The sequence below is a fragment of the Macrobrachium nipponense genome, chromosome 2 (genome assembly GCF_015104395.2).
Source record: "Macrobrachium nipponense isolate FS-2020 chromosome 2, ASM1510439v2, whole genome shotgun sequence".
Lineage (NCBI taxonomy): Eukaryota > Metazoa > Arthropoda > Malacostraca > Decapoda > Palaemonidae > Macrobrachium > Macrobrachium nipponense.
This window is the reverse complement of record NC_087201.1, coordinates 90,497,349-90,514,474: the sequence shown is the minus strand read 5'-3', so window position 1 is coordinate 90,514,474 and position 17,126 is coordinate 90,497,349. Positions and strand designations below refer to the sequence as shown.

Genomic DNA, 17,126 nt, shown 5'->3' with positions numbered 1-17,126 from the left:
TCATTTTAATTGTTGGTACAGTGAACCCCCTTATTCGCGTTCTCCAGATTTGTGAACTCACACATTCGTAGAAAACTAGCACATTCGCGGTAATTTTCTATGAAAAATATAGATAAATTAATGGGTTTTTTTTATAATTTTCCTCATAAAAATCATCATAAAGCACTTTTTGTGATAAAACTATTAAAAAAAACCAAGTATGAAAATTTTTAGTGTTTTTCTTGAGTTTTAAATAACAAAATAAGCTGTTATTAGCGTTTTTAAAGGGGATCCAACCATTCGCGGGTTCTAACTATTCACGGGGAGGTCTGGTACACATCCCCCGCGAATACAGGCGGGACCACTGTACATGTAAGGAAGTGGTCACAAACACTACACAAACAACTGGCAGCTCAGAAATTAACTGGTATAAAATTTTATTGGCTAATATTTAATTAAATTTAGTAAATTTGTTAACTCTTCAGGCAGACCTATTTAATTATTATTAAAATTTAATACTAAACCTGTTCAAGCATTGATGCATTACTTTTTATTGTACAAAAATATCCACCATTCTCTCCACATACAAAGGAAAACCAATTACATATTCATGAGTAGGGAAGTAAAAAAAAAAAAAAAAAAAAAAAAAAAGAAAAAAAAAAAAAAAAAAAAAAAATTCATTTCATGCTTTTTTTCTCTCCCTCCTTGCATCTATTTTCTCCATTTTTGAACATCAGTTACTATAGATTTATGAAGTTATTTAAGACTCACACCTTCCTTCTACATTACAGAAATTAGAGGTATCATTGAAACAAGGATAATTTTTAGCTATTTCAATAAGATTTCTCTGTTTGATACTGAAGACCATTCTGTTCCCAGAATCTCTTCCCAACGGCTTAGCTTGTCTGCTACTACATTGCTCTCCACCAGTATGTATCTGGCCCTGATCTCTATGGAGTTTTCTACAGCCCACTGATGTAGCTGCACTGTCATAAGATGTAGTTGTTGAGATACTAGGCCTCCTTGTTTGTTTACATATGCCACTACTGTAGTGTTGTCTCACATCAACACTACAGTGTCCCTTTACCTTCTCCTGAAACTCCTGCAGGGCTGGAAATCCTGCTTTCGGCTAAAACACATTTATGTGTAGTTGTCTGTCTTGCTGATTCCAGTCTCCTGAAATGATCAGATCTTCCAAGTAGATTGTCTCTACCTATGTCGACAATGGGATCTGCATGTAAGGATGATCTACTGCTGGAGACCAAAAGTCGTTCATCCTCCATTGTAAACTTTCTGGAAGAATGATGGATTGGGAAGTATGCATCCTTCAGGTTTATGGTCAGTGTAAAATCCTTTTCCCAGACTGCTGCTAAAACTGTCCTTGGAGTTTCCATTTTGAATTTCGTCTTCCTGACAAAAAGACTCAAGTTGACAAGTCTACCACAGTCCTCCAATTGCCATTGACCTTTGGAACAAGGAAAATATGACTGTAAAATCCTCTCCAAGGAAGCATTACTTGTTCAACTGCTCACTTCTCCACCATTTTCCCCACTTCATCTTACAATTGCAAAATAAGGAGCTTCTGACACCCAGGAGTGTAAGAAAGGTGTGATAGAGGGTGGTCTGTCACAGGTGGAGTGAAGCTGAATGGGAGTAAATAACCTACTTGTAGGACATCGACTACCCACAGCACCACTCCGAAGCTCTGTCGCACAGCCCAATGACTTGCCAGGCATCTGCCCACTGGTGGGACTGAGTAGGGGAAAGGTGCCCAGCCTATCAACTCACACCTTTTCCTCTGTCCCTGTTTCCTCTACCCCTTGAAGAACTGTTCTGAGGTGGTTTCTTCCTTGGAGAAGCCAACTGAGTTGTTTTAGAAGCAGGAATCTGTCTCTCTGTCTTCTTCTGAGGGTTTTGATGAATTTGCCTTCCTTCAGTAGATCGATTCACTGTAGACTGTTGAAAATGTCTTTCATTGGTATCAGACCACATTCTATCAGTCGCTGCTTCCAGTTTGTCTTTAGGCAACAGAAATTGAGACATTAAAATATTCCTATTATGTAGAGATAATAAAGATTCTACATCCACAGCATGGCTTAACTTGGTTAGAGTTACATCTCTTCTCATCAGCATGATATTAGCCCAAATATTAGCATTAAAGTTAGTTAAGTATGAGATAGCTTTAGACCTTGAGAAGCAGTCTGACAAAAGGTGACTCATTTACTGACTTCCTTGTTGAATCAAAAGAGGTAATTTTAGCTACAGCAGTTGACCATAAATCTAGCCAAGAAGCTGTAAACTCCAATGTAGCAGCCTCACTCCAATGTAGCAGCCTCTTGACACGTAAGGGAAGGACATTCCATTTTGACTTTCGACAAAGTCAAACAACATCTAGGTTGATATGTCTACTTAACAAAGGTATAACAGGTGTTGAATAATATTTTCTGTCCTTCCATTTTGTCTCTAGACAAAGTCAAACAACATCTGGGTTGATATGTCAAAGATGCAACACCTGTTGATATGTCAAAGATGCAACAGGTGTTGAATGATATTTTCTTTGTCTCGGTCTCGGAAATGGAGGGAGAAATTTCAATGATCTATTGGGCATAAAGATATCCAGTCCTGAAATCCATGCATTGACATGGTGAAGAACAGATTCTGCATGGCTGGAGCACAGCAATTCATAGGACATCTTAACATCCTTCTTGAGTCCTTAAAGTTATCCCAGCAGAAGCGATCATGGAAGGAGTTTGTTCTCCTCAAAAGGTTACTGAATTGCTGTATCAAATCAATAACCTCTGCGTTAAGAGGAAAGAAACTCCAGATTCTTTATCTCTTCTGCTTCTAAAATATTCCGCTAAGCTCGAGTGGAAGGTATAGGGAAATCAAGACTGCCAGCTCTTTTGGCGGCTGAAGCACCAATGTCATGCCCATAGAGCTCCTAACCTCTCAATTCTACAGCTGCAGCACCTATGTCACTCGACAGCCATCTGTGTAACAGTTCTGATATATTGGCTGACATACAAGCTACCAAATCTGAAAGTGTAATCATAGCTGAGAGGGAAGGGGGAATAGGCCGCGACGTCATCGTGCTTCATGGAAAACAGACAGAGGCTGTTGGTACACCTGTAGGAGTGGTAAAGTGCATCCCAACATGATGCAGTATTTGTAAGAAGTGCGTTCCTGTAGATGTCATGGTGTTTCATCCCATGTAGTGTGGACCAGGGGGAGAAGGAACATCCGTAGTGTGATGCATTGGAGGGAGCGGGACACCATGTAGTGAGACAACAGGCCATTCAAGGTTGGTAACCCTAATACGCCTAGTGAACCCCACATCCCTCCATCCTTTGCACACCTGATACTGGAAGCTGCTGGCAGACATAAAAGAAAAACTGCTAGCATTGCTCATTCTCTCCAGGGAAGATTTAGGAAAAGTTTCACACATGTGTTTTTCTCTCTAAATTTTTTCAGTTTTTATACCTGAGCCAGACTTCTGATCAGACAGTAATACATTTTTTAAGATGTTGGGGGTAGGCCCTAGTTATCTAGGGGTGGGGGGGTCACACTTTCATGTTCAAAACTTGGAAAAAACATTCTGGGCTGCCAATCTACCCATGGTTTCGAGATGCTTGAAAAATAACAGGAACATTTGTTTGATAATTTAAAATTTCAAGTGTTCAAATGAGAAATTAAAATTCTAATGATATTAATAGTTATGTACCCAAAACACTCAATCTCAAGTGGGTGATGGTTGAGAAACCATTAATTTTTTTGACTTTCTCCTTAGTTTTTATTTTTCATACAGATTTTTATGTCCACTGTTAAATTGCCTTGTTACCCAAGATCTAGGCATAATATAAGCAAAGTTAGCCCCCCTTTTTTTTGTAGTTTAGGAAGCAACAGAATGTGGAGGAAAGGCCCACTTTTTTTCAGGCTGTTTTTTTGTGAAGAAAAAAAAAATGAGTTGCAACCCAGTTTCATGACCCATTATATTTCTGGAGTTCCTTAAAAAATCCCAATTCCTCTAAAAGCTCCACACAGATCAGCAGAAATGTCACTTGAAAAGTCAGCTATGTCTAGAATTAATATAACAAAGATAAATCAAAATGTGAATAGGAAGAGAAAATTCTTACAGTTAACTCAAGATTAAGGCAAGGAGTACTTTCCTGTAGAGGTCTTGTTATTTATAATTATATTTAAAGATAATTTTCCCACAAATAACAAATAATGAAATTTTCCATTCCTGGATTCTTGAGCAAGTTTGCCACTTTTAAAGCGTACAGCACTACAACTTAAAAAAAAATCTCACCTTACCATTTAAAGAAATATTAAAATACTTTATTGTAGTACATTTAACTTCTGTACTGTGGGCTTGAATAAAATCCTTGTGTCAACTGAACACTTCACAAAACAGTTGAGAGAGAAAGAATGGAATTTCTTAATTTTTCAATTTTGTTTCAATATTGAAAAAAAGGTTCAAATCATTGTACACATCCAGTTAATTATTGTGCAATAATGTGAATTACCCCATTAGCATACATATGGTATCATATATCACACACGGATCAAATTATGGCAATTGTGCAATAATTATATATTGTATATCTGGGAACTCTGGGTTGGTTTCCCTCTCCTGTCGCTAGGTAGAGTGGTTGTTTTTGACAATCGCTACAAGGGTTCGTCCAAGGTGTGCAGCTGATTTGGAAATGACGCTGAAGTAAATTAGTATTAAATAAAAATTGCTGTCAGTAGAACATACCTGTATAATACTACTTGCTCATGTTAAAATGAAAACATGTTATTTAAACTCATTATTCACAAGGTAACTACTTACTGGTACTCATTTGCAAGATGATGTTTATATTACCAATATTCAGCTAATGACAATGTCTTAAAGACCCTAAACTATAAAAGGTTTTAAGAGGTAATTCTGAAACATTTGCATTTATACTACATCATGTAGATAGAAGTCACTGGATTTTGTTCCAAACTGAAAGATGAGCACTTCCTACCTTACTAATCGACCACGTAGGACAGCCAATGTCTGGTTGTCAAATTCTGGAGGAGAGATTCCTGTGACTGTATCTACCAAGACTTGCCACTTGGAGACTTGGTCTTCAAGTAACCTTATCTCTCTTTTGCTTCCTCGGCTTGCTATCCCAAGTTCATGTTCCAGCAAGTCATCACTACTTTCGTACAGTTCTGAATCGTGAATCTGTTGGAAATTATCATTGGTTTCACAAAACACTACAGTATTGAATCTAAGAATAGCCAATTTTTTTAACTAGTATTTTACCTAAAATTTTCAGAAAGTTTCAATTTGTGACTGCTATACATTATAAAGACCCATGATTTCTAACTGAATGGCACCTAGTTTATACTGCTGCAATTTTATAATTCAGCATGAGTAGTCTCAAAGACATAAAATAATAGGAATTTTGAATGAAATACCAAAATGATCAAATCTGTTCTAATATATATGTTGATTTTCCAGACAACTCATCACGTGGATGTTCACTTGGATAGCCTACCTCACACTTCTGTAATCCCACAACCATTACACATGTTACAGCTATCACTTCTGACGGGAGATATAGAACCCTTACAAAAACTTTGCAAGGATGCTGATAAAGAAGAGTTATTAATACTTGGAGGTGATATTGTGACTGTCCTTGCCAATACAACAGCAATTCAGACCTCTGTTCATCATGCAATACCTTATTGGTTTATAATAAGAGGGGGCAAAAAATCTCAATTTTCATTTTGTACCAGAGATGCAGATTCCCCTTGTAAACAAAGCCTACTGGTGCCAGACAGGTTTTATAATATAACTAAGGACATTCCACTGGATATTAAAGTAATATGGCGTGATGGAATATTTAGTGCACTGATTCACACTGGAAGTGCTGACACTAAATGCTACACCTGACCATGTAGGACTATTAAAGCTTTATAAACTAAATTGTATTAATTTAAACTTACATTCTATATTTTTTTAATGAAATTTACAGGTTCAAAGGAAATAATTTTGCAGATTACTAATCCACCAGAATTTACATAGTTGTTCTTATCAATTACTTATTTGTAACACAGCTACAAATGTATGCTTTAACCTGCAAAATAAAACTATTTACGGAGACAAGTAGAACAAATTATAGTAGATACAACTATCTTTCAAGCTAGATGTAATAGACTTATGGAGGAAAGTAGACAAAATTATAGTAGATACATCCACCTTTCCTGCTAGATTTTAAGTAATGAAATTTCAGAACTACCATGCTATCAATAGGCCTAAAATATTAGTTGAGCCTAAAACACATGGGTATACAATATATATATATATAAATATAAAAACTGTATACCATGACATATCCAGAAAAGGAGTCTAAGAATTGTGTTTATGGTACTCATCTCTTATCATGTAATATAAAAACAATTTCACACAGTCTCCATTTCATGGAAACAGAGGCAATCTACAAATACAATTAATAGAAAATACTGTACTCATACAATTACTGTATATTACCTGTTGCTCAGCTTCTGAAAAATCCTTGACTGGTCCACTCTTACTGAGAGGCGGTACAGTTTGATCTGGTAAAAGGTGGTATTGTTTGAGTAGTAACCAGTGGGTTAATAGTGCTTTGGGTGTGCGAGATGAAAAAAACACATGAGGATTTTCTCGGAGATGAGTTTCAAATGTTTGCAAACTTGGATTTGAGTTTGATTTGATAGTGCCTAAAAGTTCCTCTTCTGCTTTACTATAAAGTGCACGTGCCTGCACTGCTTGTACCTGTGAAAAATTAAAAAAGCAAATTTAAATACAAGCACCAAAAGTCTGTTTTTTTTTCTGATTACATATAGTTTACTAAAACCAGCTATGATGCAGAAATTAGTTTCCAGATATATTGATTGAAATTACATAGAGCACCGAGCCAAAACCTCAGACTAAAGAGTAGGGCAAAAGACCAATACTCTTAAAGGTGAATGATGGTTCATACTTCATGCTGTGACAACCTTATTTGTAAATTGTACAAGGGCTACATCTGAAGACAAATATTCTACAACATTATTATCTACTTGTATAAAAATATTTTTATGTTTAATAACAATGCCTCAGACTCGTGTAAAACATCAATTTTGTTTTACACAAATGCTCTGGGAGGCTTATGCCTTTTCACACGACAGTCTCACGTCTCAAATAGTCTGCCGATACAAGTTCTTTGGCAAAGGACAAAAATCTGAAAAAATTGTAAGTTTACATGTCCCTCAACATACTAGCTTTCAAGGATGTAAAGAATTAGTACCAGTATATTTACAAATGTAAACACATTCAGTGAAAAAAAAGTTCTTTTTTTTAATAATAAAACTAAGTTTTATATATATACTTATCATGTAATTACATAGCTATATATATTCTACCCTTAAACTTGAACATGCAGCTATCAGAATTTAAAATCTCGGTAACGTGCTACTGTTTAAGTGTAGTTGATAAGTCCCGCCCACTTACGAGTATGGATAGGTACAAAGCTGCTGACGAGCTGAATTCATTTCTGCCTTATGTCAACGAGAGGGGAGGAGGGGTGCTCTGATTCTATAATTACTTGGGAAGTATGTATATAAAACTTAGTTTTATTATAAAAATGTCATTTTTATATAAGTAATTTTCCAAGTAGTTATGTAGCTGAATCCCACATTTACGTACTTCATAAATTCAAAGAAAATAAGGAATTTCTACACTATAAAAGTCCGCTAGCATTGGTTAAAATGCTTGTTGTAACCTTACCAGGTAAGAGAGCAACAGCAGGTAATTACTGCCTCTGGTTGGTATGGTACTTATCTTAACCTATAGTGGCACAGTCTTGGAGCACCACTACTTTAGTGAGAGCTATGTAGACAAAGGAGTAATCCAATTGCTGCAAAGCATTAGTAGAAGGTATGCAGCTCAAGTAATCATCTGATGGCTAGCATAACTTGAAAATGTGCCCTTGCCCTGGGTGCAGTACCAACAAAAATCCCCTATCCATCCATGACCAAGACTGGTGGGTGCTTCAGGTACAGAGTGCCACCAGGCTCCCCAAAAACTCGACTAAGGAAGGATTGAAGCATAGCTCCTATGCCTCCTCCCCCAATACCATGACAGCCACTAACAATGGAACCAGGGTACTGCAGTTCTCTTATACTATCTCCACTTCTTGTAAATAATGTGTTGCAAACACTGATTTGCATTTGCAAAATGTTTACTGGAGTATTGAAGATCCAGACATAGTATATATCCAAAAGCCAATGATGTGGCAACCGCTCTAACTTCATGGGCTTTTAATTTAAGAGTGGGTAAAAGGTCCCTTCTAATTATCGAGTGTGACTACAAGATGACGTCTTAAAAAAAAAAAAAAAATGACAATGCATCCTTAGAAAGTGGCTTGGATGGGTTCTTCACAGAGCACCCGAGGTTACTAGAGGGGCTTCTGATCCTACTGATCCTGTCTAGGTAGTACATCAGTGCCCTTACAAGGCAAAGAGTTCTCAGCTCTTCTTCTGGTCTTGTAATTTCCATCAAATTCTTAATGATGAAAGAACATGGCCAGGGCTTAGATGGATTCTAGTTCTTGGCCAGAAACCCCAACATGTAAGGGAGCAGATCGCATCTCCCTGGGAGAAGCACTCTCTTATCAATGGCCTGCAGCTCTCTGACTCTCTTGGCTGTTGCTAAGGAAACAAGAGTTTTCCTTGTCAAATCCCTTAAGGAAAGCTAACAAAGCCGTTCAAAAGGAGGGCCTGACAGCCAGTTGAGGATGACGTCTAGTTCCAGGAGACGAGTTTGACTTGGCTTCCTTGGTTGTATCGAAGGAATTAAATTTCCTTGGTTGTATCGAAGGATGTAAGTACGTCGCTGATGTCTTGATTTGATCCCAGATCTAGACCTCTTATGTTGAAATATGGACCCAAGCATGTGCCTATATCCCTTGATGGTCGATGAAGATAAGCCTGTAGAACAGGTTTTCAACCTTTTTTCCACCACATACCCTTTTGGGTATTAGCCTCTAGAACAGAGGTTTTCAACCTTTTTATCGCTACATACCCCTTCGGGTATTTTTAGTGTCAGTGTACCCCTTCCACTTCGTATAAAGAAAGCAAAACAATGTCAGAAAAAAATTCCATTGTGTATATTTGCAAGTACTGTGCTGAAGGGAAGTACACAACTCTCCTGACATAACCAATATTACTGTAAACAAAGAATTCCATACAAAATAAAGAAAATTTTATTACAATTATACTTACCTGTTTCTAAGCAGTAAATTTTCAAGATTATGGTACTGAACTGCAAAACAAAATACATTATTATCACATTAGCAGCAAATGGAGCTAATGAGATTGCTGAAACTGTTTTTCATATACTAGACTGGTGAGCCGAGGAGCAGTTTTTGCTAAAGCACAACGAAGACCGGTTTCCATTTATTCGAGACCTTAGTTTTGATTTTATGATATGAAAGCTGTAGAACCCAGTTACACACAGACACTACATTGATGGGAAAAGCAACTGGCAATGGAGAGGCTCCTCTGCAACATGTGGATATGATGTGGATATTTTACACCAAAACCTGACTAAAGACTTTTTCTCAAATAGATCATAAGCACTGGAGCCATTCATCAGTTCAATAAAATGACAAATTTTCTAAGGTCATTTGTATTTTTCATAGCTACAAACCTGAGGTCTTAACCCTTAAATGCCAAGCCGGTATTTCCGAAAGTGTCTCCCGTATGCCGGCGGCGTTCACGAGTGAGCGCCGAAGCGGAAAAAAAGTTTTTTTTAAAAAAAATCACAGCACGCTTAATTTTCAAGATTAAGAGTTCATTTTAGGCTCCTTTTTTGTCATTGCCTGAAGTTTAGTATGCAACCATCAGAAATGAAAAAAATATTATCATATATAAATATTAGAATATATGACAGCACGAAAAAAAATTTCATATATGTATAATTGTATACAAATCACGCTGTGAGCAAAACAGTTAAAGTTAATGGGTTGATTATTTTTTTGTTGTATTGTACACTAAATTGTGATGATTTTGATACATAACAAATTGTAAAACGATCAAAGCAACACAGAGAAAATATTATCACAATATGATGCATGAATTCGTAACGCGCGGACGTAAAAAAAAGCAGTTTTCAAAAATTCACCATAAATAAAAATATTGTGCTATAGACTTCCCGTTTGTTGCAAAATGAAGGTAATTGATTGAATATTACTAGACTGTAAGTGTTATAGCTTATAATTGCAGTTTTCAACCATTTCGGTTGAGTTGAAGTTAACCGAAGGACGAATTTTTTCTATTTATCGTTATTTATATAAAAATATTTCAAAATGATAAAAGCTACAACCGTGGGTTGTTTTTAGTTGTATTCTACATGAAATTGCATACATTTTCATATATAAAACTTTATGTAATGGTTAATTTAAAATGGTGCAAACATTATGACAATCGGACGAAAAAATTTATGATTTTTTCAGATGAGTTACCATGCGGATGTACGGAAAAAGTTTATTTCATAAATTCACCATAAATCGAAATATTGTGCTAGAGACTTCCAATTTGTTGCAAAATAAAGGTAAATGATTGAATATTACTAAGAATGTAATAGTTTTAGCTTACAATTGCGTTTTTCTACGATTTTGGTCGAGTCAAAGTTGACCGAAGGTTGATATTTTGGCACTTATCGTTATTTATATGAAAATATTTCAAAACTGATAAAAGCTACAACCATGGGTTGTTTTTAATTATATTCTACATGAAATTACACACATTTCCATATATAAAACTTTATGTAACGGCTAATTTAAAATGGTGCAAACATTATGACAATCGGATGAAATTTCTGATTTTCGGAAGAGTTACCGCGCGGACGTAAGGAAAAAATGAAATTTCATTATTAAAATGAAGTTTTATTGTATACTTACCGAACAATTATAGAGCCGTGATTTCCTTTCCCACGAGCGGCAGGATACTAAATTCAAATTTAGCGCGTCGGCGTCGCCAACACTGGTGGTGATGACGTCATCTCCCTCCACTCGCGGGAGAACCAGGTACAACTGCCCAGGTGAATCCAATTCTTTCTGCCCGTCCGTCCACCTAAGGGGAGGAGGGTGGGTATAATCATAATTGTTCGGTAAGTATACAATAAAACTTCATTTTAATAATGAAAATTTCATTTTTATTGTAGTGTCTTACCGAACAATTATAGAGCTGATTACACATTTATGGGAAGGTGGGATTCAGTGGACCACTAGTATTTTTAAATGGTTACATTTATTGCAATACCAGTAAACACTCAAGGTGTCTGTTGTAACCTTACCTTGTAAGAGAGCTACAGCAGACTGTTACTGCCTCTGGTCGGTGCTCTTCTTACTATTGTAGAGGAATTGGAATTTGACCAAAGTTAGCCTCTACAGGAGTGGAATCCTTCCGTAGTTCAAGCGAGTCAAGGCTGACTGACGGAGGATAGTAACAACAAAGATTGCCCTTGCCCTGGGCTAAGACCAGAAATTCAATCATACAAAACATTTGTCACCAACACCAGATTTAAAAAACATATATACCCAACCATTGTAAAATCTGACCTAACAGACTGGTGAGTATCCCAGGTACTCAGTACCCCCAGCTTCCCTTGAACTCGACAACCTATTCAAGGTGAAAAGTTAGCATAGAGGTGACGACCCCTGTGCCGTTTCTCCCAACACCATGCCAGAAACCGCCACCGGACCTAACGTTTTACAATTCTCGAAAACCGTTTCTATCTCTTTGAGATAATGACTCGCAAAAACCGAATTCGATCTCCAGAACGTGCTCTGAAGAATCGAAGCTAAAGATAAATTGCTTTCTGAATGCTAAAGAAGTTGCCACTGCTCTAACCTCGTGAGCTTTAACTCTCAGAACGGAAAGATTGTCGTTCTCGGACTGCGAGTGAGCTTCCCTGATAAGCTCTCTAATAAAGAACGATATAGCATTCTTAGAAAGAGGACGAGAGGGATTTTGAACCGAGGTCCAGAGCTTAGAAGATTGTCCTCTGATACCCTTAGTGGCAAACAGATACTGCTTAATAGCCCTGACTGGACATAAGAGCCTTTCTTCCTCCTCATGTCCAACCAAATCAGATAAGTTCCTTACCACAAAACTCCTCGGCCAAGGGATTAGAAGGATCTCATTTTGGCTAGAAAGGAGGTCAAAGATACCGAAAATACAGCATTGCCTTGAGAGAAACCGACTCTTTTGTCTATAGCGTGCAATTCGCTGACACGCTTAGCAGAAGCTAGTGCAATAAGAAAGAGTGCCTTCTTAGTCAAGTTCCTGAGTGAAGCCGACTTCAAAGGCTCAAACGGTGGCCCCTTGAGGAACTTAAGCACCACATCTAAGTTCCAAGCCACTGTATCTTGCGGGAGCTTAGTGGTTTCGAAAGACCTAATGAGGTCCGACAGATCTGAATTGGAGGAAATATCCAAACCTCGATGTCGAAAAACCGAAGAGAGCATGGCTCTATATCCTCTGATCGTCGAAGGAGCCAGTTTCTTAGAGTTCCTAAGAAATAGAAGAAAATCTGCTATTTCTGTTAAAGAGGTCGCAGAAGTAGAGACTTTAGCACTTCTACACCACTCTCTGAAGATTCTCCACTTCCCTTGATAGAGTTTGTTAGAAGACTCTCTCCTACAACGAGCGATAGCTTCTGCAGCTCTTCTTGAAAATCCTTTCGCTCTGACAAGATTCCGGACAGTCTGAACCCTGTCAGAGCTAGAGCGGACAAGTTTTGGTGGAACCTCTTGAAGTGAGGTTGTTTGAGAAGCCACTTCTCTGGAGGAAGAAGTCTGGGGAAGTCTACTAACAACTGGAGAAGGTCCGGGAACCACTCTTTCCTGGGCCAAAAGGGAGCGATTAACGTTAGCGTTACATTGCTGTGCGACATGAACTTGTTCAGCACCTCTCTTATTAGACCGAACGGAGGGAATGCATAAGCTTCCAGACCCGACCACTCCAACAGCATTGCGTCCACCGACCAAGCTAGAGGATCTGGGACTGGAGAACAAAAGAGAGGAAGACGGTTGTTCCTCGATGTCGCGAACAGGTCTATTGACGGTCGTCCCCAAAGGCGCCAAAGTTTCTGACAAATCTTGTTGTCCAAAGTCCACTCCAGAGGTAACACTTGCTGTTGACGACTTAACTCGTCCGCCAGGACGTTCATCTTTCCCGGAACAAATCTCGGGACTAGCTGAACCTTCGCTTCGTTTGACCACAGGAGGAGATCCTTGGCTACTTCGTACAGAGAGAAAGACTGAGTCCCCCCCTGTTTCCGCACGTACGAGAGAGCCGTGGAGTTGTCGGAATGCACTGCCACTACTCGGCCTTCTACTAAGCTCCGAAACTGTCTGAGCCCTAAGAAAATTGCTAACAGTTCCTTTACATTTATGTGGAACTTCTTCTCCTTCTCCGACCAAGCTCCTGAAGTCCGTTGATTTCCCAGTAGGGCTCCCCAACCTGTGTCCGATGCGTCGGAAAAGAACTGTAGGTTCGGGAGGATGGGTCGTAGATCTAACCCACCCTTCTTCCAACCTTGCTCGAGAGAGCCACCACCTTAGGTCCTCTTTTATTTGATCTGTGACAGGAAAGGTAATCGAGTCTGGTTGTGTCTTCCTGCACCAAGAGGCTCTCAGGAAAAACTGCAGAGGTCTCATGTGCAGTCTTCCCAACGTCACAAATTTCTCCACTGACGTCAATTTGCCCAGGAGCCTCATCCACTGATTGGCAGAACCTTACCTTTTTGTCCAAGAACTCCTGAACTGTCTCCAGACAGCCTTGAACCCTCTTCGGGGCAGAAAAGCCCGAAAAACTTGAGCATTCAGAATCATCCCCAAATAAAGGATGCTCTGAGATGGAACCAACTGGGACTTCTGTTTGTTGACCAGAATTCCTAACTTTCTGGCAAGATCCAGAGTTGTTCCAAGGTCCTTCATGCACCGACTCTCTGATTCCGACCGGAGAAGCCAATCGTCCAGATAGAGGGAGATTCTTACTCCTAATATGTGTAGCCAGCTTCCTATCGGGGATAGAACCCTGGTGAAAACTTGAGGAGCGGTCGCTAGTCCGAAGCAAAGCGCCCGAAACTGAAACACCTTGCCTTCGAACATGAACCTCAGGTACTTCCGAGATTCGCGATGTATCGGAATGTGAAAATAAGCGTCTTGCATGTCCAGAGAGACCATCCAATCCCCCTGTCTGATGGACTCCAGAACGACCGAGTGGTCTCCATATGAAATTTTGTTTTCTGGACATGCAAGTTCAGGGCGCTCACATCCAAAACCGGCCTCCAGCCCCCTGATGAATTGGGAACTACAAAAAGGCGATTGTAAAAGCCTGGAGGAAAATCCCCTTCTATCTGTTCTATCGCTTCTTGAGACAAGCGCTTCCACTTCTGCGGCTAGCGCCAGAAATTTGTCTGAGCCCGGAGAGTATGCCTGGAATGGAATTGGCACAGGTGAGAGCGAGGGAGGTGAAACGAGAGGAATACGATAGCCGAACTTGAGTACTTGCACTACCCAGGCTTCTGCTCCTCTGTTTTCCCATTCCTCCCAAAACAGAGCCAGCCTGGCTCCCACTGGTGCATGAAGAACCGAGCTTTCATTTGGAAGGTTTGTTAACCTTGGCCGAGGCCTTAGACTGAGGTCGCAAATTCGATTTCGGCCGAAAGAAGCGCTTGGGTTTTCTCCCTCGAAAAGGCGCTTGGGCCAGAGGAGAAACCGAAGGAACAGTCTCCACAGGAGCTTTAGGTCTCTTAGTAGACTGTGCCAGTAAATCCGAAGTAGATTTCTTATCTAGCGCAGAGAAACGAAATTGGACAACACTACATCGTCTGGAAAGAGGTTATCTTTCACAAAAGGAGCAAACAAGAGAGCAGACTTCTGTTGGGACGTAACCCTTTTAGAAGCAAAGGCAGCACCAAAGTTGCCTTTTCTTAAGGGTACCAAAGGCGATGAGCGAAGCTAACTCATCCCATCCATCCCTAATGGATTTGTCCGCACAGGACAGAACACCAATCCAATCCTCCGCTAACTCCATGGAAAGAGAAGGACAGTCTTCGATCTTGGCCGCTAAAGCGCCAATAGTCCAATCAAGGAAGCTAAAGACTTCCAAAAGTTTAAATTGATTCTTTACAACGTGGTCCAACTCAGGCGCTGTAAAGAAAACTTTCGCTGCGTCGAAAGCAGATCTTCTAGAGGAGTCGATTAAACTGGAGAAGTCTCCCTGGGAGGAGGCAGAAAACTCCCAGAGAAGGAGCTTCCCCAGTTACATAAAAACCTATACCTCTTACGAAGCAACTTAGAGGGAGGGTAAGCAAAAAGAGCCTTCCCTAAGTCTCTTTTCATAGACATCCATTTCTCCGTCTCTTTCAACGAATGTCTAACCGCTTTAGATAGAACAAGTTTTGGAGGAGAGGGTCTGAAGTTTTCCTCCTCATCAAAAAAGTCGAAGTTGGGGAGCGCGGAGCCGCTTTCTCAAAATAATCTGGATAAGATACCAGAAGAAATCTAAGGAGACGTGAATAACACGAGAGGTGATGTGAATCCTCCTCCTCTACTTCTTCTTCATTCTCCGATACCGCCGAAGAAGTAGACGGAACTACAACCGGATCTGAAGGTTTCGAACCACCCTTGGACTCATTCATCCAGTTGGTTAACATCTCTAACTGCTTGCGCAAAGGCGCCAGAGACGAATCAAAAACAGTTAACGTAGGCTTGGAAGAGCCTAAATGTCAGCAGGAGGCGGAAAAAAAACTACTTGCGCCTCGCTCGGAGCCGCCGAAATTCGAGGCGAAACAGGCGCATCAGGCGTAACAGACAAAAAAGCGCCTAAAGAAACACCCTTAGAACTGCTAGCTACAGCGCTAAAACCACAATCTCTACTAGTAGATGGCGCCGAAAAAGGCACAGATTGAGGCGACGAACGAGCCGCTAACGGCCGCGGCGCAACCCTACTCTCAGGCTCCTTCTACCGCTTGACTGGAGGAGGCGAAGAATCGGCGCCTGAACGCCTCTTTAAGGGACGCGAAACGGGCGAATCTCGCCAAGAGCGCCGCGCGACCGGAGACGAATCGCTTGAATCATTCGAAAGGCGTCTGACCGCAACACCTTTCCAACGCTTAACCGAGCCCTGTTGAGGCGCAACAGGCTCAACAAGAGAGGCGCCTGTCTGTGGGCAAATCCCGATCGACTCCCTTGGACTTCCGGTATGTCTTCTTCTCCCCGGTGCGGGGGAGCTGGACAGTGACCTTTGTCTAGGAGACGTGTCAGGACAGACAGACGCACCCTCAACTACACTCTTACCTGAGGTCGCTTTCTCCAAAAACGTCTTAACTGAATTACCAAGTTGCAAAACCGTATTCGCTAGTACCGAAAATTTCTGATCTAACCTCGATTCCAGACTGGCAATGGTGTCGGAAGAAACTACACGGGAAGCCGGAGAAGTGGGATTAGTAGGAGGAATAGGAGGTGTAGTTAAAGGAGACATAACAATTTGAGGAGAAACAGAAGGAACAGATGCATCGCAAGACGAAGCAGAGCTAAGTCTACTTTCCCTAAGCGCTGCTTTTCTAATTCTGTCTTTAGCTAATTTCTCCGAGTATGAACTAAAAAACTTCCATTGAGAATCAGTCCAATCACTACACTCGTTACATGTTCGATCTGCTGAACAAACCTGTCCCCTACACTTAACACATTTAGTGTGAGAATCATATTCTAACTTGGATAATCTAGTTTTACATCCTGAGATGCAAAACCTAACTCCCGACGGACTAGAATCCGACATGGCAACGCCTAAATAAAAAGCAAAATAACAACAACGCCAAAAAAGAGTACTTCACCAATTCCGAAGATCAATTCCACCAGAAAAAAAAAAGCGAAGCAAAGTCATCAACCGCACGACCACCGATGTTCACCGGACGCCGGCAGGAAAAGAATTGGATTCACCTGGGCAGTTGTACCTGGTTCTCCCGCGAGTGGAGGGAGATGACGTCATCACCACCAGTGTTGGCGACGCCGACGCGCTAAATTTGAATTTAGTATCCTGCCGCTCGTGGAAATCACGGCTCTATAATTGTTCGGTAA

At 40.2% G+C, this 17,126-nt stretch overlaps 2 protein-coding genes across 5 annotated transcripts in view; one reads left to right on the top strand and one right to left on the bottom strand.

The window, feature by feature from the left end:
• The window catches only part of LOC135220773 (protein arginine N-methyltransferase 9-like), a 140,387-nt gene extending 134,446 nt beyond the window's left edge, over nt 1-5,941 (top strand). For both annotated transcript variants that reach the window (XM_064258242.1, XM_064258241.1), the window contains exon 9: nt 5,474-5,941. In XM_064258242.1, coding sequence (XP_064114312.1) covers nt 5,474-5,908 — 435 coding nt within the window. In that variant the 3' untranslated portion in view covers nt 5,909-5,941. The remainder of the gene's footprint in view (nt 1-5,473) is intronic.
• Nucleotides 1-17,126, bottom strand: part of LOC135220774 (microspherule protein 1-like) — a 92,918-nt gene that overhangs the window by 16,106 nt on the left and 59,686 nt on the right. For all 3 annotated transcript variants that reach the window (XM_064258244.1, XM_064258246.1, XM_064258243.1), the window contains 2 exons: nt 6,506-6,769; nt 4,992-5,194 (listed from right to left, as the gene is read on the bottom strand). In XM_064258244.1, the coding sequence (XP_064114314.1) occupies nt 4,992-5,194; nt 6,506-6,769 (467 nt within the window). The remainder of the gene's footprint in view (nt 1-4,991; nt 5,195-6,505; nt 6,770-17,126) is intronic.